The 23,777-nt window shown below is 43.5% G+C and overlaps 1 protein-coding gene across 5 annotated transcripts in view; it reads right to left on the bottom strand.

Annotated features, from left to right (window-relative positions):
* The window catches only part of SYT7 (synaptotagmin 7), a 310,992-nt gene that overhangs the window by 86,453 nt on the left and 200,762 nt on the right, over positions 1–23,777 (bottom strand). For 3 of the 5 annotated variants that reach the window (XM_075281379.1, XM_075281380.1, XM_075281383.1), the window contains 3 exons: positions 23,568–23,699; positions 22,746–22,961; positions 10,872–11,252 (listed from right to left, as the gene is read on the bottom strand). The exons of 1 other annotated variant lie outside the window; for it this stretch is intronic. In XM_075281379.1, coding sequence (XP_075137480.1) covers positions 10,872–11,252; positions 22,746–22,961; positions 23,568–23,699 — 729 coding nt within the window. The remainder of the gene's footprint in view (positions 1–10,871; positions 11,253–22,745; positions 22,962–23,567; positions 23,700–23,777) is intronic. One more of the 5 variants, XM_075281382.1, reaches the window with a different exon arrangement.

The raw sequence follows: 23,777 nt of genomic DNA, 5'->3' as shown, positions 1-23,777 counted from the left end.
TCCCCCTATAGCGGCCACCAACTGGGAGATAGATGAGACTCCACGGACTGTTATACCCCAAAATCTATGAGGCAGATGTAACCAAAGCCTAACTTGAACCTAATACTTAATATTTTTGCTCATTATTAAGGGCATGACCAGATTTGCTCATCAATTCTGGACATAATTCTTGTTGCATGCACCCTTTGATTCATACCTGGTTGGTTCACTTGACTGCACAGGTCTTCCACATGAGATGTTGCCTGTACAATATCAGCGCGGCCAGACCTGAGACTGGTTGCCGGCTATACTTTTTCAGGACAGACTGGGTGACTATAATGAGGTGATTAGTAAGTAAGCCGCAGATTCGCAAGCTGGAACCTGGGAACCTGCAATTTCCATAAGTTGGGTGCCAAATCATGAAGTTCTACGGTGATTGACAGCTAGGGCTCCCAAGAGTCCCCATCTCTCTGGTCTTCATGGGCTCTGTAATGGTAACTACCAGGCATGGAAATGTTAATTAGCGCCTTTCGGATGGTTTTACAGCCCTTCATTATTGAATTTGTCCATGTGAAACAGATTTCTAAATGCGTGCGATTTTCCAAACAAGAGGAAATGTTTGCGTCCAGGATGACTTTAATGAAAAACCATGGCTGGTACTAAAAATTGATTGAGTTCACAAGCAGCCAGCATCTAGGCTGAATATAGATGAGCCTGATACCGGTTGGAAGTTCACAATCAATTGATTAGCTAAAATATCATTAGCTTTGGAAAATGGAGCTGCCCTTTAAGTACCTTTTATTTTATGGATGCTTATTACGAAGCCTTGCACAGATGCAGATGTAGACTCTGTGACTGGAGCCATAAACACACCACGTGGCACTGTATGTTGCTCCAAAAAGAGTCATATAAGGTCCGGTTCACATTTTCGTTTGGTGTTCCGTTTCGAGAGTCCGCATGGGGACTCCCCGAACGGAAACCTATACGCATTATAAAGTGATTAGCTAAGAAACGACGTGGACCCCATAGACTATAACGGGGTCCATGTGGTTTTCGCTCAGTGTCCACACAAATCTTGCAAGTAGAACTTTTCTCTCTGCATGTTTTGTGTGGAAGCCACACCAACCCCATTATAGTCTATGGGGTCCGTGTGGTTTCTGCTTTTTAATGTGTATAGGTTTCCATTCTTGGGGTCCCAAAGTGGACTCCCCAAATGGAATACCGAAAGCAGATGTTAACCAGGCATAATATAGTCATTGTAACCAAGCAGATGATCCAACACCTGACATGACCAGATCTGTACAGGTTCTAAAGCCAGAGAACGAGGATGGTGTTAGATGCCGGCACCACCATTTTAGTGTTTGGGGGTCTGTATTTGTTTTAAGGGGCCCTTAAAATCACCATTATACACTTGAGATGATCCTGCATTGCAAGGTATTGGTGAGTTTTTCTATGAGCATAGAAGTCAGATTACTTACAAATAATTTGGAATGACTAAGTTTTTCCATTATACAGGCTGCAATGTGTTTTATATGACTTAAGATCCTCGCTGCTGCATTCGCTGATCAAGGACATGCCACTCTCTCCTGGCAACATGTCTCTTGTGTGTTGTGGGGGCATCTGGCTGTTTTATTTTGAGCTATCCACATAGGAGGCCACAGCCTGATTTCTCCTATTTATGCATGTGCACAAGACCTGGGACTTGGAAAACGTTTCTATGGCTCGTCCTGGGCGTAAGCCCTGCTGTTATGTTTTCATGAATATGTATCACTGATGGCAAGGAAGCTGTATGACACTTTAACCCTTCTATGACTGAGAAACTATCACAGTAAAGTTCTTAGGCATTGCAAGTCGTGTCTTAGGACTTGCAATGCAAAGGAATCCTATGGCTGATACAGGCACACAGATTCAGAGGTAGGTGGTCTGGTGTCCCCTCCAGTCAAACATGTAGACTCAAAGTCTAGAACGCCAGCCAGACGTAGCCAAGAGCTGGACTTGGTTGTTTTTGTCAGTCCCCTAGAATTTGAATGCATTACCAGTCTGCCTTAAAGATGAAAAGACCAGTTGGGTAAAACCACATTTGACCTGAATTTTTAAAAAGTTCCCAGACTGAAACTTATCACCTACAACCTAAAAGAGTTTATGCCTCAGAGGGCATATGGAGCGCCCCAATGTCATGATGCTGTAACTTTATTCGGGCCTTAGTTGTGACCATGTGGGGTATGACATCACCCAGAAAAGGTGAGGAGTCCAAGGAATGTCCGATGCCCAGGAGAGGTGAAGGAAAGTGAGTAACTGTGATGTTTCCACATCGCTCCTTGGCCTCTACTTATACTGTGGGTTTTGAGGAACTTATTTGTCCCAAAAGACATCTTGCAGCTGAACCACTTGAACCCAAAACAAACCTTAAGAAGTTCCTTCATTTCTAGTCTGCATGCTGGCCTGCAGGTCCATTCAACTGGTATGGCTTGGGACTACGGCTTGGACAACTGGTATGGCTTGGGACTATGGCTTGGACAACTGGTATGGCTTGGGACTAAGACTTGGACAACGGGTATGGCTTGGGACTACGGCTTGGACAACTGGTATGGCTTGGGACTACGGCTTGGACAACTGGTATGGCTTGGGACTATGGTTTGGACAACTGGTATGGCTTGGGACTACGGCTTGGACAACTGGTATGGCTTGGGACTATGGTTTGGACAACTGGTATGGCTTGGGACTACGGCTCTGTTCAAATGAGATGGTATGAGATTCATAGGAGATCCAGAATTCCCCCTACAATGATGACACACTTATCTTGTGGGAAGATGAAGAAATATAATTATGGGAAAACTTGTTTAACGGAAATTTTCACTTAAAGGGACAGTCAGTCTATTTAGAACTATCCATTTTGGGAAGGTGAAGGTCTCCGACTCAGTACCCTCCTCTACTACCTACATGGGGAGTGGTGCAGAGAGCTTATGTTGCTCTAGAAAACTCAGTTTATCCATACATTGTATGAACGGCTCATTGATTTTAGGAGGGAGCTATATAAGGGTACAATCTGCCCTGCAGGGGAACTAAACACTTGCAGTCGAATTCTGTCACATATTATGGATCATTGTTGGAAGACTTTGTAGTAGGACACCCTATGACTAAATTATACTATGAGGAACATTCTGAAAAAAAAAATGCATAAAGCTGGCAACTGGTTTACAGACAATTAAGCAATTGCTAACAACTGACCCCACAGAACTGCTATTAGCAGAGGCCACGCCACCTCCGTTTTTGCACCTTCCTCATCTTTGTCACATGATCGCACTTTGCGGTTTACCATATCTGGCAATCTTTGTATGGCCACCTGGCATTGTCTCTGTTTAATCAAATGTGTGAGCACATTACATAGGCTACAGTGATTGAGAAGCCCCCCTGGAGGACGTCCATTAAGTTCTCTGGATCCATATGCTATCGTCTATCAACCTAACGAATTCAGTGTTGTGCATGTTCATAGTAGCATCACATGGCGCTCTGTGGAGAAACATCAATTACATCTCCATTATGCGTCTCTCAATAAGCGCCGCCAGTTATGGCAATTAGAACAACATGAATCATGAAGTATCACCAAATACAGAGTGCCAACCATGGAAATAAGAACTAACAGGGGACAGAACCATTTAATTTCCAGCAAATGGCATGACATTCGGAAGAACTGGAAACCCTTCTGCTTAAAGTAGCGCTTCCGCAAAATAATGTATTCTGAAGGGTTAGAAAAGTATATGTCGTGAACTGTAGTGGATGTAATGGTAAGTGCGTCATTGTCTTTGTGGATTACCCACTCCCTTCTGGTCCTCAGCTGTGTCATGTGACCAACACTCTGATTCTCATGTGACCAATACTCTAAGTCACAATGTGTCTGATGTGTCAGTTGAAGATTCCGAGTGTTGGTCACATGACTCATCTAAGGACCAGTAGGAAGTTAAAACGGACAATACAGCCAAATTACATCATATACATCAGTAACGGGGTAGAGAATAACAGTTGTTGTGGGAGTACTTCTTTATAGTGGCACTTTTTTTGCCACTCTCCAGGCTCCTTTCATATATATGGCCATCATATTCCTGCAATTCAGCTTCTGCTTAAAGGGGTAGCCCCATCTCAAGGATCATATGTGGGGTTGAGCCAATCTTGAGATTTCAAGATCGATTTTAAAATCTGATTTCCGATCATTTTCCAGCCGATCTCGATCGTGAAATTTGCTCGATCACCAATCGGAATCCGATCTCTTCCGATCCCGATCCTCAACCCTAGTCAATGCTTCTCTATGGGAAAAGTCACTTTTAGGGTTGAGCCAATCTTGAGATAACCTCCAATCTCGATCTCGCTGGAAAAGATCGGGTCGGAATTCCGATCGCGATTGTGAATTTTACTCAATCGCCGATCGGAATCTGATTTTTTCCGATCCCAATCATATGCAGTCTTGTAGCTTAAAGGAGCTGTTCTCCCAGCTGAAAAGCAGAACCGGGCTGGGAGGACAATGGAGCATTGGGGACAGGTATGGTTTTTTTCACCTCACCTGGCCCAATTAAAAAATAATAAAAATTAGTCTGGACTATTTCTTTAAGATAACTGAAGTGTTTTCCCCAGTACATTGCTGTATCTATCTTGCTCCATTTGTCAGGAAGAGGAGGGGAACTGAAATCTTGAGATGAGAATACCCCTGTAACTCCTGATCAGACTTCATCTTGGCATCTATAATTTCTCTTTGGTGTGCTATTAATCCCAGGATGCATCAGCAAAGCATCACATGGGCTAGAGACTGTACTATATCTACCTGCTGGGGGCAGTGCAATTATCTTCCCCCCTATATTAGTATATGGTTAGGGAATCTGAGCTTTGCGCTCCTTTGTTATAACTGTGAGACAGGAATTATCTATTCACCAGCAGTAGTTAGTGATATACGTTTGTGTCCTTTTGTGAAGAGCCTGTCCATACATTCGTGTGTCCTCTTGTGAAAAGCCTGTCCATGAATTTGTGTGTCCTCTTGTGAAAAGCCTGTCCATACATTTGTGTGTCCTCTTGTGAAGAGCCTGTCCATAAATTTGTATGTCCTCTTGTGAAGAGCCTTTCCATACATTTGTGTGTCCTCTTGTGAAGAGCCTGTCCATACTTTTGTGCTGGAGTCCAGATATATCAGCCCCAGGTTTCTGACATATGTGTGGTCCAGGGCGGATCTGGAGTAGGCCTTAGCCCAGGTGTAGATCCTGGGCTCATTACTGGGCCACAAAAAGGCTGCGGCTCTTGCATTCCAGTGCAGTTCCATGAGGTGAAAGGAGGTGTGTGGTTCTGTCCTGTAACCCTGAGTCTGGTGAGACAATATTGCTCTTGTTTTGTTCGTGTGGCTGCTAGTAAGCCACATGTATAGTTAGGTTATCAGTTCTGTTTAGTTTGTTGCTCAGACGAGCAGGCTTTTTATTTTATTTTGCTCATTTTGTGCCTGAAGTCAAGGTTTATTTATTTTTCACTTCTATACTAAATAAACCAGTTTGCTGAATATTTTGTGTCCCTGTTTTGACTGGGTCCTCACCACTGCTTCTACCGAGCTAACTTCCCCACAATATATATATTTACATTGGGAAACAAGTGCGTAATAATAGAAAAAAAAAAAAACCTTTTTAACAGTAATTTCATAATACAATATCTTATAATATGCCAGATTTTTTTTTCACCACCTCACTTGGTGGCATGCTGAAAAGTATCATGTTAAAAGGAGAGGATGCAGATGGTAGATAAATGAAATGTATGTTCTCCCTTTAAAAGTCATTGGGCACCTTTAATGTGCCCAGAACAGAATGGATAAATGAAGCTGTGCTCGGAGGGACAACAGATCTCTCTGTTCCTGATGCTTTCTCTTCTGGCCAACACACTAATTGTTCTCTTTCATGTAGAAGTCTCTGTTAATTGATGAGATTAAAGTATAGAACATGTGTTTTCTGCCTCTTTTTGTAACCTTAAGTGCAGACGGCGAGCCCTGTCTGGTAACACAGCCGACTGGAAACGCAATTATTCATTTGCAGCCTGGGATGTAGGGAAGATTGTTCTGTACAATACCAATAAAAGGAAAAAAAATGGCCAAAAATATGAAGACAGACATAATATTGTGAAAGGAAGCAGGGGGCTCGTGCCGGTGTCTAATTCATCGCTAATTTATCTAATCTTCAAAGAGAAGGTAAATGAATCATTAGACATTCACTAAATGGATGTGACAGATGTGGGAAGACACAAATGACATTTCTTTAATGTTTCTTTTAGACTTATTTTATTATTTTATTTATTTTGATTGATATGGTCTCCTTCCCTATGCTCGATAAGGAGATATGGGCATCATAGTGGAGTGCCAGTTACAATGAATGGTTCTCATACCCGTAGGCCCAATCTTGTCCATGTATAATATGGCCCACCGTGGTTTAAATGGCCCCTTTCCAACCAGTCTCCTTCCATATGCTCGATAAGGAGATATGGGCAACATAGACGGAAGTATCCATACAGGGACAACCCATTATTACCCAGAGTGGAGAGCCAGTTAAAATGAATGGTTGTCATACCCGTAGGCCCAATCTTGACCATGGTTTAAATGGCCCCTTTCCAACCAGTCTCCTTACATATGCTCAATAAGGAGATATGGGCATCATAAAAGGAGGGGACAACCCATTATTACCCAGAGTGGAGACCCAGTTACAATGAATGGCTCCCATACCTGTAGGCCCAGCCCATCCATGTATAATATGGGTCACTGTTGATTTAAATGGCCCCTTTACAAACAGTCTCCTTCCGTATGCTCGATGAGGAGATATGGGCATCATAAAAGGAGGGGACAACCCATTATTACCCAGAGTGGAGAGCCAGTTACAATGAATGGCTGCCATACCTGTAGGACCAGCTCATCCATGTATAATATGGGTCACTGTTGCTTTAAATGGCCCCCTTACAACCAGTCTCCTTACGTATGCTCGATAAGGAGATATGGGCATCATAAAAGGAAGGGACAACCCATTATTACCCAGAGTGGAGTGCCAGTTACAATGAATGGCTCCCATACCCATAGGCCCAGCTCGTCCATGTGTAATATGGGTCACCATTGATTTAAACAGCCCCTTTACACCCATATCTCCATCCGTATGTTTGATAAGGAAATATGGGCATCATAGAAGGAAGTTCTATCATTGCTGACTTGTGTGTGGTCCAGGACAGTTCTGGAGTAGGCTTCAGCTCCAGGTGTGGGTCCTGAGACTTGTTACTGGGCCATAAAAGGCCGCTGAGCCTGCACGTCAGAGCAGATCCTGAGAGAAGAGAAAGTGGCTGGGTCTGTCCTGACACTGAGAGCCTTGTGTACGCTACAGTGTTTTTTTGGTTGATTCATGTGGCTGGCAGTAAGCCACACGTACAGTTAATATTTTCTGTTTAGTTAGTGCTCAGACGAGCAGGACTTTGGTTTGACATTATTTTGCCTGAACTTAAGGCTGCATTTTATTTTGCCGATTTTTGTGCCTGATGTAAAGGTTTATTTATATTGCTGGTTTTCTCAAATAAACTGCTTTGCTGTAAGATTTGGGTCCGTGTCTCTGACTGTTTGTGTCCGTACCACTACCTTCCCCACAGGACGCATCTAAGGCTAGGTTCACATTTATGTAGAAGTCTTCGCCGCATATTCTGTTTAGAATTGCAAGGAGGACTTATCTCTTCACTGATTTTAGTATAAAATCATAGGCAACTAGGCACTTTCAGGTCCCCAACAAAACATGAACAATGGAGCCCCGAACGCTAGTGTGAACCTAGTGTAAGACTTCTATGATTCTGTGTGCAGTCAAATTCGTACCGCATAGTAGAAGACGTTCAGTGCCCTAATTATACCGCATGTAGTACATAAGCGTAGCGACGTAGTCTGCACATTTTTCCCTTGAGCATAAATACGCTGAATATTTTGTTCGGCATTAGAAGCGGAGTCTTTAGAGAGGCAACCACCTGCAACACGATGAATGTAATAAAAAAAATGTTAGTTTTCTATCCGCGCTCTCTACGATGGTAGTTACCTGTTTAGTAGATCTAATTATACTCCAAGTACAATATTTGTAATGATAATTATAGTTTGCATAGAGGACGGGTAAAGCGCTCCTTCAATTTAGATGAATAGCGAGTTAGATCCCCTTTTAACCCAATGTATAATCATTATTAAGGCTGAATGTGAAAGGTCCCCTTTAAAAGTGCTACCCTAGGAGATAAGTACACCGCGCCGTGAATCACCGCTCGCTTTTAAGGCCATTTTCTCTGCAAGATAACAAATTATGTGAGATATATAATTATACATAATGTATACGTGTATCAGTCAACAATCTGACAACAAAATCAATTTGCGTAATTTGTTTTTCAAAAACAAATTTTTTTGTTGTCCATGATAGTTGTTTAGAGGGCGGTTCGTAGGTCGGTATTCCCGATTCTACCATGGAGGGTTAAAGAGCAATTCTATCCTCTGGGTCACCATCGCGTACGTACGGCATGGAAATAGATATTTTCATCAGGCTCTTATTCTAAAGTTCTATTTTGTTTTAATATTAGTTGTGGTTTTATTTATTTTTATGTGACTTGCCCAATAAAAACTGGAAGATATTCCAGTTTTTGGATCAGGCGACTGAAGTACATCAATAAGATGACATTTCCTGATTTTTTCTAGGTCCTGTATGATTCTCACCATCACACTCTGGTTTCTCAGGCCTGGTTCACATCTGCATTTGGAAATCTATTCAGGGAGTCCACATGGGGACCCCCACAAACAGAATACCAAACGCATTGGCAAGCGGTGAGCTTATGAAAGCACACAGACCCCATAGACTATAATGGGATCTGTGTGGTTTCCGCACGGTGTCCACACGGAACATGCAGACAGAAAAGTATTTCATGATCTACTTTCCTGTCTGCACGACTTGTGCGGACTCCGCGCACAAAGCACATGGACCTCATTACAGTCTATGGGGTCCGTGTGCTTTCATAAGCTCACCGCTTGTCAATGCGTTCAGTATTCCATTTGGGGAGTCCCCATGTGGACTCCCCGAATGGATTACCGAATGCAGATGTGAACCGGGCCTAACGTTCTGTACACATCTCACCATAGCACCCTGGTTTCTTAGGTTCTATATGCATATCACCATCACATCCTGATTTCTAAGGTCTTATATTCATCTCACGATCAGACCCTGGTTCCTAAGGTCCTGCATACATCTCACCATGACTCCTTGGCGTCTAAGGTCCTGTAAGAACTTCATCATCACACCCTGGTTTCTAAGATCCTGTACACATCTCACCATCACACCCTGGTTTCTAAGATTCTGTACACATCTCACCATCACACCCTGGTTTCTGGTGGAGGCAGCGCCGCACCTCCCATGAGGCGGCCTGAAGCGACCAGTTCAGGCGGCGCTATGCCAGGGCCCTGGGGAGGGCGGCATTTCTTTCTCGGCATTGCTTACCTAAGCCAGTCCAGGACAAGCCGTCCTGGACTGGCTTAGCGTCACCGTCACGGAGTGGTGGATTGGGGTGGCCCTGTGGACGCAGCGCTGCTCCAGCGGCCTCCCCTCACGATCAGGCAGAGAGCAGGTCCTCTCCCTGCCTGCTCTTTGCCTGCTAACGTCGCTCCGCTCCGCCCCCTTCGCTCCGCCCCCTCCGCTCCGCCCTCTCCTCCCGGGGGGGGGGGGCTTTCTGTCATCCGCCTCGGCGAAAAAGGTAGGTTCACCCCTGGGTGGAGGCGGCTGTATCTCTCCCGAATGCTACATTTATGCTACATATTTGCATCAGAAACTTAGTCTAGAAGCCTGTCTGTAATTGTGGACAAAAAAGTTCTGCAAGCGCGACTGCAGTAATGTGCTAGAGAAAACAATGGGTACCTAACGGACCCAATGTAGTCAATGGGGTCCTTCGGGACTTGTTATTATTGGATCTGTTTTAATGTTTGGTTCCTTCTTCTGTTCTTTCGGTGAAACAGAAGTGCAGATAAAACAATGTAAGTATGACAGCAATCTTATTAGTCAGTTGCCATTTTTCTTTCCGTTATCCCCTATTTCTCGAGGCTGCCATAAAGCACATAAGACACTATACTGCACTGTCTATGCACACAATACCCAACAGAAATACATAAAAATAAATAATACATTGACAAAAAATTAAGGAGATTACTTTTGGGTTAAGGTTCGTAGTCTGGAGTAACATGAACCCTCACGCCAAATCAAATTAATGTCAACCACATTGTTTTATTACAGACTAGGAACAATATGGCAGACATCCCATTCAGAGTATTAGCTCTAGTAAAGCTTGTGCTGAAAAGGTCACTCTACAGCAACGGCTAAAAAAATCTGTTTTGGCTGAAGATTCCTGATCATAAATCTCCTTACTAGGAGTCTGGGATTTCTGGGCAATCCCTGCAGATCAGGTAAGGGCAGAGGGGCTTCTGGTGCACTCATATGGAAAAATATATGGATTGTACTGTATGGGAATCAAGGAAGGCACGCCATCTAATGCACCCTTGGATAAGAGCCATTATTTGAGCAGTCTATGGGTGCCACATCATAAAAACCCCCTTCAAGATGTTTTCAACTTCGAGACATCCCCCGTCTGCGTCTGCTACTCTACTACCGCCGTTAATGTCCGTTACTGTCACCCTATGATGGATGACAGCAACAGACATCAATAATGGTATTGTGAACATACTATAACAGGACAATGAAATATACTCATGGTTAGTATTTCTAGCACCATACACTATTACCGTAACTTATCTATGTTTAACAACAGAAGTAAGAGATAGGAAACAAGGAAAGAACTTGCAGAAATAATAAGCAGGTAGAAAGAAATAGGCAGTAACTTACAGGAAAGATTTCATGTCCAGGCCTCGGTTGCGTATCTGACCAACCACATAGTCCCAGCTGCCTGGGTTGGTTCTGTTCCTGATGCCAGCTGACCTGTACTTGGATCCGGCTGTGGTTGGGGGCTTGGTCTGGCCGGTGCGTTGGGAACGGGGATTGCTGGTGTTGCTGCTGCTGGATGATGGAGGTTGTTGTTGCAGCTGGAGTTGCCCCAGGCTCTGGCTGGTTGTTGGCTGGCAGTGATTGTGCTTTTGGTGGAGGCTTAGAGGTTGCTGGAGGCTTTGTTGGCGAAGCAGTGTGCGAGGACGTTGACACTTTAGGTCTCCCCCAGAAGTGGGTATATGATCAAGAGTAGTGGCTGCTGGCAGAGTAGGATCTTCATAACTTAGACAAGGTGTAGAAGAAGAAAGAAAGGAGAAGGTGAAGGAGAGACCTTGCAGTATGGAAAGCACAGACAAGACAGAAGTCAGTTTAGAGCTTTATAGATCAACATCAGAAAAGAGTAACCTGACATATTCCTGGCTCATTTCAAAGAATAATTCAGATCTTTTGTCATGCTCACGAAGAAGCAGAAGGAGCAAAACTTCCTTTTACCATGACCACCCAAAGCTACCGCATGATGCATGAATTTGCAAGCTGCTGAGACCCAAGCAAATTGCACCGAATCTATCAATATGGCGCATGTGGCACAGTAAATTTGGCACCAATCACTGGACATGTTGGACACGTTGCTTTTTCTCATGTCACCTCAGATATACAGAAATGGTTTGTACAATACAATTGGATATGTCTTTTCCCCAAACATTTACACAATTTACGACAATTTTAACACTTCTCAAAAAAAACAAGCAGAAGCCTAAAAGGTGGCAAAAACGTAAACTATAGTACATGCCACGTTCTCCATTTTTTCTTGTATTCTTTATATTTTGCTGAGAAAATCTTCCCCTATGTATTCCTCTGTAGATCTCTTATAATAAGGAGACATATCGTTCCTTTCTGCACCCGTCCAATTCATGGATACTAGAGATGAGGGAGTACTGTTCGGATCAGCCGATCCGAACAGCACGCTCCATAGAAATGAATGCATGCACCTGGTACTTTCGCTTGGACGTAGCCGGCGCGCTTAACCCCCTGCGTGCTGGCTACGTCCATTCATTTCTATGCAAGCGTGCTGTTCGGATCGGTTGATCAGAACAGTACTCGCTCATCTTTAATGGATACCTGTTCTCGGGATGACTGATGAGAGTTCCAGTGGTCAGACCCCAACAATTTCAGTAAACATGGCATGTCTTATCAATATGTCTTCCCTTTGAAGTTCTATTAAGGCACACTGGCTAGCCTAGGATTGTGATTTACTTAAAGGGAACCTGTCCCATTGGTCATGGTGTCTAATATTCCAGCAGCCTATTATAGAGAAGGAGCGGGGCAGTTGGATGTATGGTCTTGTGGGAAAATTCTATATATAACTTAAAACTTATTGATTGAAAATTCCTGCTCTTTGTACGCTTCGGAGTCCAGTGGTCGGTCCTAATTGGTGATTGACATCCATCTCTGTGAGCATGCTCTTATAGAGTAAGCTGCCAGTCATTGAATGAGACCGTCCAGTGGAATCCTATGGGCTAGTTCCAACAGAGTATATGAATATTGGTGCAGTGCCCCGGCATCCCATCGCATCCATTCTGCTCAGGATTAGGCCCAAATGAATGGGCCCAATTGGGAGGGAGACTCACGCCATGGACGACGCGGCTGAGTCAGACGCGGAATCCACAGCAAGATAGGCCAGCTCGTTCGACCCCCATTGAAGTCGATGGGAGCCGTTCTTGGAGCCAGATTTTCAGGAGGATTCAACATCAAAATCCACTCCAAAAAACTTCATGTGAACATACCCTAAGTCAGTACAAGGCGGGATTTTAGTTCAATAAGTTACAAGTAATACTGAACCCTCTCCCATAAAACTATATACCGATGTGGTAGAGATGAGCGAACACTGTTCGGATCAGCCGATCCGAACAGCACGCTCCCATAGAAATGAATGGAAGCACCTGTGATGCCGGCTGGCCGCCGGCAAAGTCAGCGTCACAGGTGCTTCCATTCATTTCTATGGGAGAGTGCTGTTCGGATCGGCTGATCCGAACAGTGTTCGCTCATCTCTAGATGACATCCCCTCCAGTACAGTATCTACAAATCCTCATGAAAAGTTTGCCCTTGGCCAAAAACATCGTCAAGTTGGACATTCGATATAAGAGCAGGAATACAATTGGAGCCTTCACAATATACCGTCCTATCAATGGATCTTACAGTGACGAGCAACCAAAAGGTTAAATGCTGGTTCGCACCGTGCACTCTGCATTTTGAGGCACGTGTGCCACATCGGCAGGTGGTGAGTGGGATGTCAGTGAAAGCTTTTTATAGCATCCCTGTAAACTCATCTCACACCAAAAGTCTTCTGGGATAGGAACACAAATCAAACATTAAAGTAGGAAGCTGCTGTGTCTTCTGGTCGGCAGAAGGAGCGTACAACAATTATCTGCACCATATGTAATAGATACTCTAATATGGCTGGGGATCGGATCATGTACATATGCTATACCGTATGAACCATATGTGACTTTAGGCAAAAGTGTAGTAGACAATAGGAGATAGCGATGGAGACATACATGTTTTTCCATTCTTCGTACTTCTCATCAACTCCTCCAACTTCACTTCTTTGTATCCTATAATAAGGGTGGCTCTGCCGATTCTGTCACAATAGAAAGTTTTTCTCTAAACCACACCATTCATGAGGAATCAGTACAGTTAGTTTCAGCACCTAGTATGCTACTGTCAATTGGGTGGTGTCAGGCAGCAAGGGGGAAGGACAGTGTCAAGAAGAACAGGGAGCTGCAGGTAAGCGGACACCGGTGGGGGGGAGGAGGTTAATCACTACACAGCATGGGGTCCAAAAATGTTAATTTTTGGACTACATGCTGTGTAGTCGGGGGTGAACCTGGCCTTTTTGCCGTGGGGAGGGGGTGGAGATTGGGGGGAGGGTGGTGGGTGGTTGGGATTGGGGGGGTGGCTTTCTGTCATCCGCCACAGGCGGCAAAAAGGCTAGGTTCACCCCTGATGCCACCCCCTTATCTGCTCCGGACGTCACCCACCTGACTAACTGCACTGATTGCTGGGGGATAGAGAAAACATGGGGGTGATAGAAAAAAAAATTCCAACTATGTTAGAGCATTGTGTATTAAAAGATGCACAGAGCGGGGGTTGGTGGAGGTGGTGGAGGACTCTCTTCAAACTATTTGATGGGGGATGTACCACCAACTATTACATAAATGGATGTCCTCTGACCATTCTTCTGAGAAAGACCATGATGCATCCTTGAGGACACTAAGTAGATGGTAGGATCCCAACATATCAGAAACATTATGGAAAATGTTGTCGAAAAACCATAAATATTTTAAGTAGGAAGCCCCCTATATAAGTCAATGAATAACTTGGAGCTGGCACAGTCTGCCTAAATGATAGATGTGTCATTTCCTAAAGCAGGATTTCAAGCTTCAGAGCTATTCTTCATAACTGGGGACAGGAAACAGTCAGATTTTCTATAGGCTCTGGTATACTAGTAACCTGTATTGATAGAACTTTACATAAGTTTTACTGTTTTCCTGTGTCTTGTATCAATTCTCCCCATCAATGTTTTCCATACTGTCTACATGCCCTTCAGTGAGTTTAGTACATAAAAGGCTCCCTGCAGTATGTATAATTATAACATCCCTTTATATACTATACACTCCTCCTCCTATTTCTAGTAATTGGGTCCAAACAGCTACTGAATAACACAATTGCTTACTGTAATGTAAGCAATGGAGGAGGTCATAGAACTTGCCAAGACCTGTATGCTCTTCAGTTAATGGATGGGGGGGTTCCAAGAGTTACATCCCTCCAATCTAATATGGACTGCCTACCCTAACAATAGGCTATCAATATCATAATCTTTGATTTTCTTCTCCAAGGCGATGATGATGAACATATTGAGACAACATCCAAAGGATATGCCATAGATGTCTAGTATTTGAGGTCCCATCTCAGGTCTTTACGTGGCTCTCATAGACCTATTCAAGGCCAGCTGTCCTCAACCATTTATGGCCACCAGTGTCTGCCTTGTATTCAGGATCCTTGGACCCATAAGATAAAATAATTCTGCGGGCCCACAATCCAATAAATCCTAGCAAACAGACCATAGTATCCTTTAAATATGGGTGGATTATTAGTAGAGCCTTCGGCCAACTGGAGGATCCTCTCATACTATGGTGGACCAGTCGGACACTGCTCGTATTGTAGAATAGATCATTTTCCAGAAGCCAGACCCAAACTTGGGCTATGTGAACAATGACTATGTTTGTAGATGGTAACCTTTCTCTGACAAAAATCTAAGGCTACTCGCACGCTCAGAGAAGACACTGGTTGACCAAGTCTGGTCAACGTTTAAGGGCTGGACAACCAAGGACTGGTCTTCTTTAAGGGTTTATATATTTCTCCAGCAGGGATCAAATAAGTATGTAATACCCTTCATACAGAACTTCTGTCCAGCAGATATTTTTTTCTATTGTACGTTATATCAACAGGTTTCAACATGATATATTACTTTAAACAGATCATGACGAGAAATGTCAACCCGTCTGAACTAAAAGCTCTCTGTGAAGGGAGTGCAAATCAAAATGCCAATTCGATAAAAGGCGCTCATTTCAATCAGTGATGCCGAAGAAGTGTCTACAAGAATTTGAGGTTAAGGAGAGCCCGGGAGATTGGTTCCAAATCAGTAAGACGCTACAAATCAACCTGAGACGACAGGCTCAAAAGTGAGAAGATACAGGAGCTGATTGGAAAGAGAAGTCATTCACTAGGTACATCATGTCTACATCCAGGGACTTGGTTACCAGATGTCCACTTTACTCCGACAACTTGACAGCACCGGGGTAAAGGAGGACATTGTTTTCCATTTGTTTTACAAATTCGTTCTGAGCTATTCACTAAGAGGTGACTAGTAGCTTATGCATATAACATTAATTTTACTACTTAAAGGGGTTGCTCGTAATTTAGGCCTAGGGTCTTAATTCAGTTTAGTTCTTATCCATTGGATGTGCAATTTACGAATCAGTATTGTAACTCCGATCCATTCAAGTGACTGTGGCTGGACTGTAATACCAGGCATAGTCTATGGACAATGGTGGCGCTGTTTATCGAGAAAATTCTGGCTGTCTATAATATAGCATCACTTGAGCTCCAGTGCAAAATTGGAAACTGGGCCCAATTCACCATAGGCTATCCATCAAACTGGTGTCTAGAATCCTTTAGACCCCTCCGCTTCCAGGGCCCGGTATCGATTACTATCTCTGTAACCCCTCCAGCTACACCCCTGGTCCCCAGCACCCGTAGGTGACAGATGACCTTTGAATACAGACATTATGGATTCCAGTCTAGCTCATATTGGACATTCAAAAACAATTTCCTGCTGCGGATCGGTCATTACGATTTCTGCATTTTAGTTAATGAGTTACAATGATCTTGTTAGACTACAGACTTGTCTGCCCTGACAAATGTTTTATGTCTTCCTTGTCTGCAGTCACCATTATCGCCATGTAGCATTTAGTACGGATGTAGCAGAGCTGGGTTGATGAGAAACATTAGCCTTGCCAGGATTTAGGTCTGCAACGCAGAAATATCATTGATCGTGGCCGCTGAATGTTGACTACAAGGTATTAGCTATATTGGCATATTGATCAGGGGCTGTATAGTCTGATGGAGTTTATATACGTAGGTGCTGGGATTATTTGGCATTATCGACTGAATCCAATTGTCATCTGACCGCTCTCTTCTGAAGACTAGGCAGATATCGTAGCCACATCATAGCGAATGAACGCCATGTTATGTTCAATGTAATCCACATTGCAAATCTTACAGATGTTTCCATCATTTGAATGGACTGAGTTACGATACCAGATCCAGTTGGATTTCAGCTTTTCCTTCCTTTGTTTTTTTGTTCCGCACCCCATACACTATAATGGGGTCCGTGTGCTCTCCGCGCGGTGTCCACATAGAACACGCGGAGAGAAAAGTAATTGTGATCTACTTTCATTTCCGCATGATTCGTGCGGGCAGCGCCCAGAGAGCACACGGACCCCATTATAGTCTATGGGGTCTGTGCGCTTTCACTGCACACCGCTTGCCATTGCGTTCGGTAGTCCGTTTGGAAGGTCCCCATGTGGACTCCCCGAACGGATTACCAAACACAGAAGTGAACGAGGTATCACAGTTGGATGAAAGATCTTTCATTATAAAAACAAGCCATCTACATTAGATTGATGTTGGTTTTGGTGGGACAGGCCAACCATGTTGCGGTAACGCAGCTTTTTTTTGTTGTAGATTTTGCTGCATTTTTTTGAGCCAAAGTCAGGAGTGGCTACAAAAGAAATGGGAATTATATAGGAAGTTCTTATACTTCTAAATTCTGTTCAACCCACTCTTGGCTTTGGCTCAAAAAACCGCAACATAACCTTTAACAAAAAAAGCCGCCTCAGCCTTAAATGGGTTGCCTGTCCAACCAAAACCTCCGTACTCTGCACAGATCAATGGTGCCAGAAGTCACAGTAGTGGACAAGAAATGGAAAGGGCCTGTTCAGGTAATAGGAACAGAGCTGCAATTCCCCGACATCACCACTATGTGGTAGTTGGGGCTGCAGCTCTGCTTCTATTACTTGAATAGCAGTAGATTGGAGGTTGCTGGATCAATTGATCTATGAGGGGTCAAGGTGTCGGACCCCCACAGATCAGATACTGGTGAATTATCCTCTGGATAGGACATCAGTATGAAACTTGCATGGAACAGAATTTTAATATACACTGTCTACCAATAAGTATATGGACACCCATGCAAATGAAGATATCTGCGGTCGTGATGTGTGTCAATAGGAGACAGCATTGGCATTAGTCGCACGCAAGATGCCACAAAGTGCAGAGTTGTCCGATTTCGAGAAAGGGGTAATTGTGGGGACCACAGAAATGGTCGATCCTTAAGGGACATAGCAAGCGAACTGAATTACCCAAAATTGACAGTAGCCTATCCAATTACGAAGTGGAAGGCGAACGGTGATTGTCAGAATGTGCCCCGAGTCGGCAGATCCCCGAAACTGGGAGATAGAGACTGACAAGTGCTGGCCAGAGAAACTGCACCCAAACGATGGCTCACATACACCAGGAGTGTCACCAGGCATCCGGGAGTATTGTGTCCATCAATCCCATCTGTAAGGAATCATCTGCTGGGGTCTACCAACTATTGGATAGAAATAAATGTTGTTTTTCAGGTGTCCCAATACTTATTGGTAGACAGTGTATAGGGGTGCTCTCAATTTCTCCTCAATGTCAAATGTCAGGAATGACAAGGGTCATGATATCAACTGCCCGATCCTTTGTTCTCAGGTGGAGAAGCCACTCAGAGAAGTTTCTAGAAGCATTCATATCGATTTCATGGAGTTTTAAGTTTTTAGAAGTGCCAAAATTCTGACCCAAATACCGTCCATCTAAAATTGTTAAACTTCACCACAAGACAAATATTTGGCACATGCAATACATACATATCATATATATATATATATATATATATATATATATATATATATATATATATATATATATATATATGTATATACCTTATAGGCACTGTAAGGAACAAATATTTGGTGCATGTATCAAAAACCCTCCAATTTTTAGTGCAAAACAAGCAGCCACAAATCATCTCTCGCTTACTGAGGAGACAAATCACAGGAATATATGGCACACTAAGTAAATTCTTAAGATTGCACTATTTTACATTTGGTCTATTTTGCACAAGAAAATCTGCGCCATATTCGTTCCTTTCTGTTTCGTAAATGTGGTGTAAATCCTCGCCCATTCTGGGGCACATTTTTCATAAGCGTTGAGTCTGTTGTACCTTTTCAGGTCTTCCTGGCGCATACAGTGCCGTGCACCATAGACTTTGGTGCAAATATAGACAGAAGAGTGTCCGACTTCCTTGGAAGAAGTCCTATTTCTTTGGAAGGACATCACAAGGAGGATCAATCTCCTGGTGTAATTGACTGTGTATGGTCGGCTTAAAGAACTTTAACGACCAATATAGTGCTAAAATGTATTCGACTGCATCATCGATTTTTGCTCAATAATTGTTCAACCATCAGCCTACTTCTATGTAATGTGTATGGCTTCCTTAACAGGCCGGTTACTAGAAGGTGCTGACCTTACAGCAGATATCTCAACTTAATACCCTGTTATAACCCTTGTCCATGACCCTTGTATTACAGCCCAAGTAAATGAGGATGAGGTGCAATTCCAAGCATGTCCCATGGATAAGAGTGGCGCTCTTTCTGGATAGAACTTTTCTAACCACAGACAATGCCTTTAAAAGGTTGATCTTGTGCAGCAAGAAATGAGGAAATGACTTTGACAGCAGTCACCTCACTCCATTCCTCATATACAGTCCTATGAAAAAGTTTGGGCACCCCTATTAATCTTAATCATTTTTAGTTCTAAATATTTTGGTGTTTATAACAGCCATTTCAGTTTGATATATCTAATAACTGATGGACACAGTAATATTTCAGGATTGAAATGAGGTTTATTGTACTAACAGAAAATGTGCAATATGCATTAAACCAAAATTTGACCGGTGCAAAAGTATGGGCACCTCAACAGAAAAGTGACATTAATATTTAGTAGATCCTCCTTTTGCAAAGATAACAGCCTCTAGTCGCTTCCTGTAGCTTTTAAACAGTTCCTGGATCCTGGATAAAGGTATTTTGGACAAACAATTCAAGTTCAGTTAAGTTAGATGGTCGCCGAGCATGGACAGCCCGCTTCAAATCATCCCACAGATGTTCAATGATATTCAGGTCTGGGGACTGGGATGGCCATTGCAGAACATTGTAATTGTTCCTCTGCATGAATGCCTGAGGATTTGGAGCGGTGTTTTGGATCATTGTCTTGCTGAAATATCCATCCCCGGCATAACTTCAACTTCGTCACTGATTCTTGAACATTATTCTCAAGAATCTGCTGATACTGAGTGGAATCCATGCGACTCTCAACTTTAACAAGATTCCCGATGCTGGCATTGGCCACACAGCCCCAAAGCATGATGGAACCTCCACCAAATTTTACAGTGGGTAGCATGTGTTTTTCTTGGAATGCTGTTTCTTTTTGGACGCCATGCATAACGCCTTTTTTTATAACCAAACAACTCAATTTTTGTTTCCAAAATGAAGCTGCCTTGTCCAAATGTGTTTTTTCATACCTCAGGCAACTCTATTTGTGGCGTACGTGCAGAAACGGCTTCTTTCTCATCACTCTCCCATACAGCTTCTATTTGTGCAAAGTTCGCTGTATTGCTGACTGATGCACAGTGACACCATCTGCAGCAAGATGATGCTGCAGCTCTTTGGAGGTGGTCTGTGGATTGTCCTTGACTGTTCTCACCATTCTTCTTCTCTGCCTTTCTGATATTTTTCTTGGCCTGCCACTTCTGGGCTTAACAAGAACTGTCCCTGTGGTCTTCCATTTCCTTACTATGTTCCTCACAGTGGAAACTGACAGGTTAAATCTCTGAGACAACGTTTTGTATCCTTCCCCTGAACAACTATGTTGAACAATCTTTGTTTTCAGATCATTTGAGAGCGGGCTGTCCATGTTCGGCGACCATCAAACTTAACTGAACTTGAATTGTTTTGTAGAAAGAAATGGTCCAAAATACCTTCATCCAGGATCCAGGAACTGATTAAAAGCTACCGGAAGCGACTAGAGGCTGTTATCTTTGCAAAAGGAGGATGTACTAAATATTAATGTCACTTTTCTGTTGAGGTGCCCATATTTTTGCACCGGTCAAATTTTGGTTTAATGCATATTGCACATTTTCTGTTAGTACAATAAACCTCATTTCAATCCTGAAATATTACTGTGTCCATCAGTTATTAGATATATCAAACTGAAATGGCTGTTGCAAACACCAAAATATTTAGAACTAAAAATGATTAAGATTAATAGGGGTGCCCAAACTTTTTCATAGGACTGTAAGTCAGAACTCTCAAATACATGTAGGCGGAGAGCCTCTTTAAGGATGTTCTGAATGTAAAACCTGCATTCAAAAGATGGAACAATCCGAAAACTAATCCAAACCTCAACACTATGTTAATATTATACAGAAGAGGGTTTCGTGATAAATGTTTCCTGAGAATAACTTAATGTTCCATGCAGAAAAATCGCTGAAAAAAATATCAAGATGGAGAAAAAGTACTATTATATTTATTTGCTGTAAGGCCAGCTATTTCATCTTGAGCTCAAGATCATTTCAACAGAAATGGAGAAGATTTTATTGTTACGTTTTTTTACTTCTACAAAGTCATGTAGTATTTCTATAGACGTATGGTCTCCTATGCTGTAAATCTATAGACCCCGCTAATATTACTGGTGTAGCTCATGTAAAGAAGAACAAAGGATTGGAAGCTACATGGCAAGACGTGACCACTAGGGTAGAACCAATCTTGAGATTTCAGGATCGTTTTTAAAATCCGATTTCCGATCATTTTCCATTCGAACCCAATCCCGATCCCAATTCTGATCCTAATGCAAGTCAATGGGGTTTTTTAATGATCGAAAATCAGATTTTAAAAACGATCCTATTCACTGCACAGCGTGGAGTCCAAAAATTGAAGGCTTCAATTTTTGGACTTCACGCTGTGTAGTGATTAAAAAATCCGCCGGCTGCTTAGTCCCCCTTGCCATCAGCTTACCTGCACAGAACTGCTGCCGCTTCCTGGAGCTCCAGGCTGTTGTTCTCTGACCTCTCCTCTCTCATTCAGATGCCGGCAGAGCTCCGTACGCGCCCCCGCCTCCCTAGGCCAGTGTTACTGATACTGGGAGAAGGCGGGGCTTGTTGTGGCTTAGGAGAGCGTGGATGGGTTCAGGGCAGGGAGACGTGAGTGCCTCCGCCTCCCTAAGCTAGTGTTACTGATACTGGGAGTAGACGGGGCTTTTCGTGCCTACTCCCAGCATGAGCAACACTAGCCTAGGGAGGCGGGGGCATGCACGGCGCTCTGCTGGTATTTTAATGAGAGAGGGGAGGACAGAGAGCAATGGCTCGGAGCTACGGGGAGCGGCAGCAGTTCTGTGCAGGTAACTAGGGTTGAGCGTTTGGGATCAGAATTCCATTCCCGATCTTTTTTAGGTGGGATCGGTACCTGATTGTGATCGTCTAATTTACTCGATCTCCGATCTTTTTTGATCCAGATTGCTCAACCCTAGTGACCACCTTCATGTGACCTAGGATCACCATGTTGCCCTGTTACTCCTTCACCAATGTAAGTGAATAGAGTTGACCCAAGGGTACTGCAATTGTGATGTCTAATGACAAAAAGATTGAGCAACTGTAGATGTTTTTGTAGGTAGAAGTTTCAGATGGACTACCCTTGAGGTCACAATGTGACTCCATTCACTTACATAGTTACATAGTAGATTAGGTTGGATGAAGACACCAGTCCATCAAGTCCAATCTATAACCCTACAATCCCCTACAGTGTTGGCAAAAAACCCCATGAAGCTTATGCCAATTGACCCATTTCAGGGGAATAAAATTACTTCCTGACTCACGTTGGTGAAGGAAATGCAGGGTGACACAGTGATCTGTGGTCATGGCCAAAGTCACCACATAGCCGTAGCCTTATAGTCACTCAAGAGTCTCCTCTATAAACATGGCGCCAAAGTTGTGTAAGAAAGCTGGTACGTCTCCTTTGTGCACTTGTATAGTTTATGACTTTTATGAAACAGTTGTTGAATTTCTCTAACACTCACTTGGTTCTGAGATTCCCGGAGGCCAAGTGACTCTGAACGGTGTGCCAACGACCTCTTCCTGGTTTTCCCAGGCCTGGCTCGCTGTGATGGCTTTGGGAAGACATACTGATCTTCATGCTTTCACTTCGAAACTGCTTGTCCCCCATCCGACCATCTTTATCCAATAAACCAGAGGTGCCACATGCAGCTGATTTACTACCAGACAATACTGTGCCACTGAAATATGCCCACGTGCAAAGAAAGGACACGCAAATGTGAAGACAGAAACACACAGTGGGGGGAAAAAACGTATACACACACAAAGACACCAAAAAAAAGAGAGAAAGAGAGATAGGTCAGCTCTGCAAACCAATAGCATAATACAACATATACAAGAATAACCCAAAGCATCTTTTGTTAGAAGAGGGAGGAAGACGGCAGCCCGGGAATGATGACGGTAAAAAGTTCCACATCTCAAGAAACAACATAGGGTTAACATGGAGAAAATCTGTCGGGAAAGGCACCAGACAGCTAGCCAGCCACAGGAAGAAAGAGGCGTGTTAGTGAATCAGACCACACAGTGCGGATGTAGAGCACACTCTGCTATAACGGGCAACCCTTCCTGGCATTACATGGATAGGGAGGAGAGACGAGGGAAGACTAAATAGAAGGCGCGTCCGTTAGCGGAAGCTAGGATGGGTTGCTCGTCTCCATGGCTTATCCGCCCATGGGGGTGAAGTGGAGCGAGGGTTAGAGGAGCAGGTGGGAGGAGGCGTGTGAGAGGAGTTGGGGAGTTGTACATACTCACTACATACGACCATACCAGGCAATGGAAAGACTCACTTGAGGGCCAGCCTTGGGTCACCATAGGGGGCGTAAGGTGAAATGTTTAGGATAAACTCCTTTGGAGGGTAAGAGCTCCATTTCTGGTGGGCTGTGCTGTCATTGTTATTCCAAAAGTCTTTGTCTAGATCACTAAATTGGCAGAAAAAGAGAAAAAACAAAAAAAGAAATACTAGAAAAAGCCTGAATCCCTGGTATGGAGCGAACGAG

This window comes from Leptodactylus fuscus, chromosome 7 (assembly GCF_031893055.1).
Source record: "Leptodactylus fuscus isolate aLepFus1 chromosome 7, aLepFus1.hap2, whole genome shotgun sequence".
Taxonomy (NCBI): Eukaryota; Metazoa; Chordata; class Amphibia; order Anura; family Leptodactylidae; genus Leptodactylus; species Leptodactylus fuscus.
This window is presented reverse-complemented; position numbering and strand designations above follow the sequence as displayed.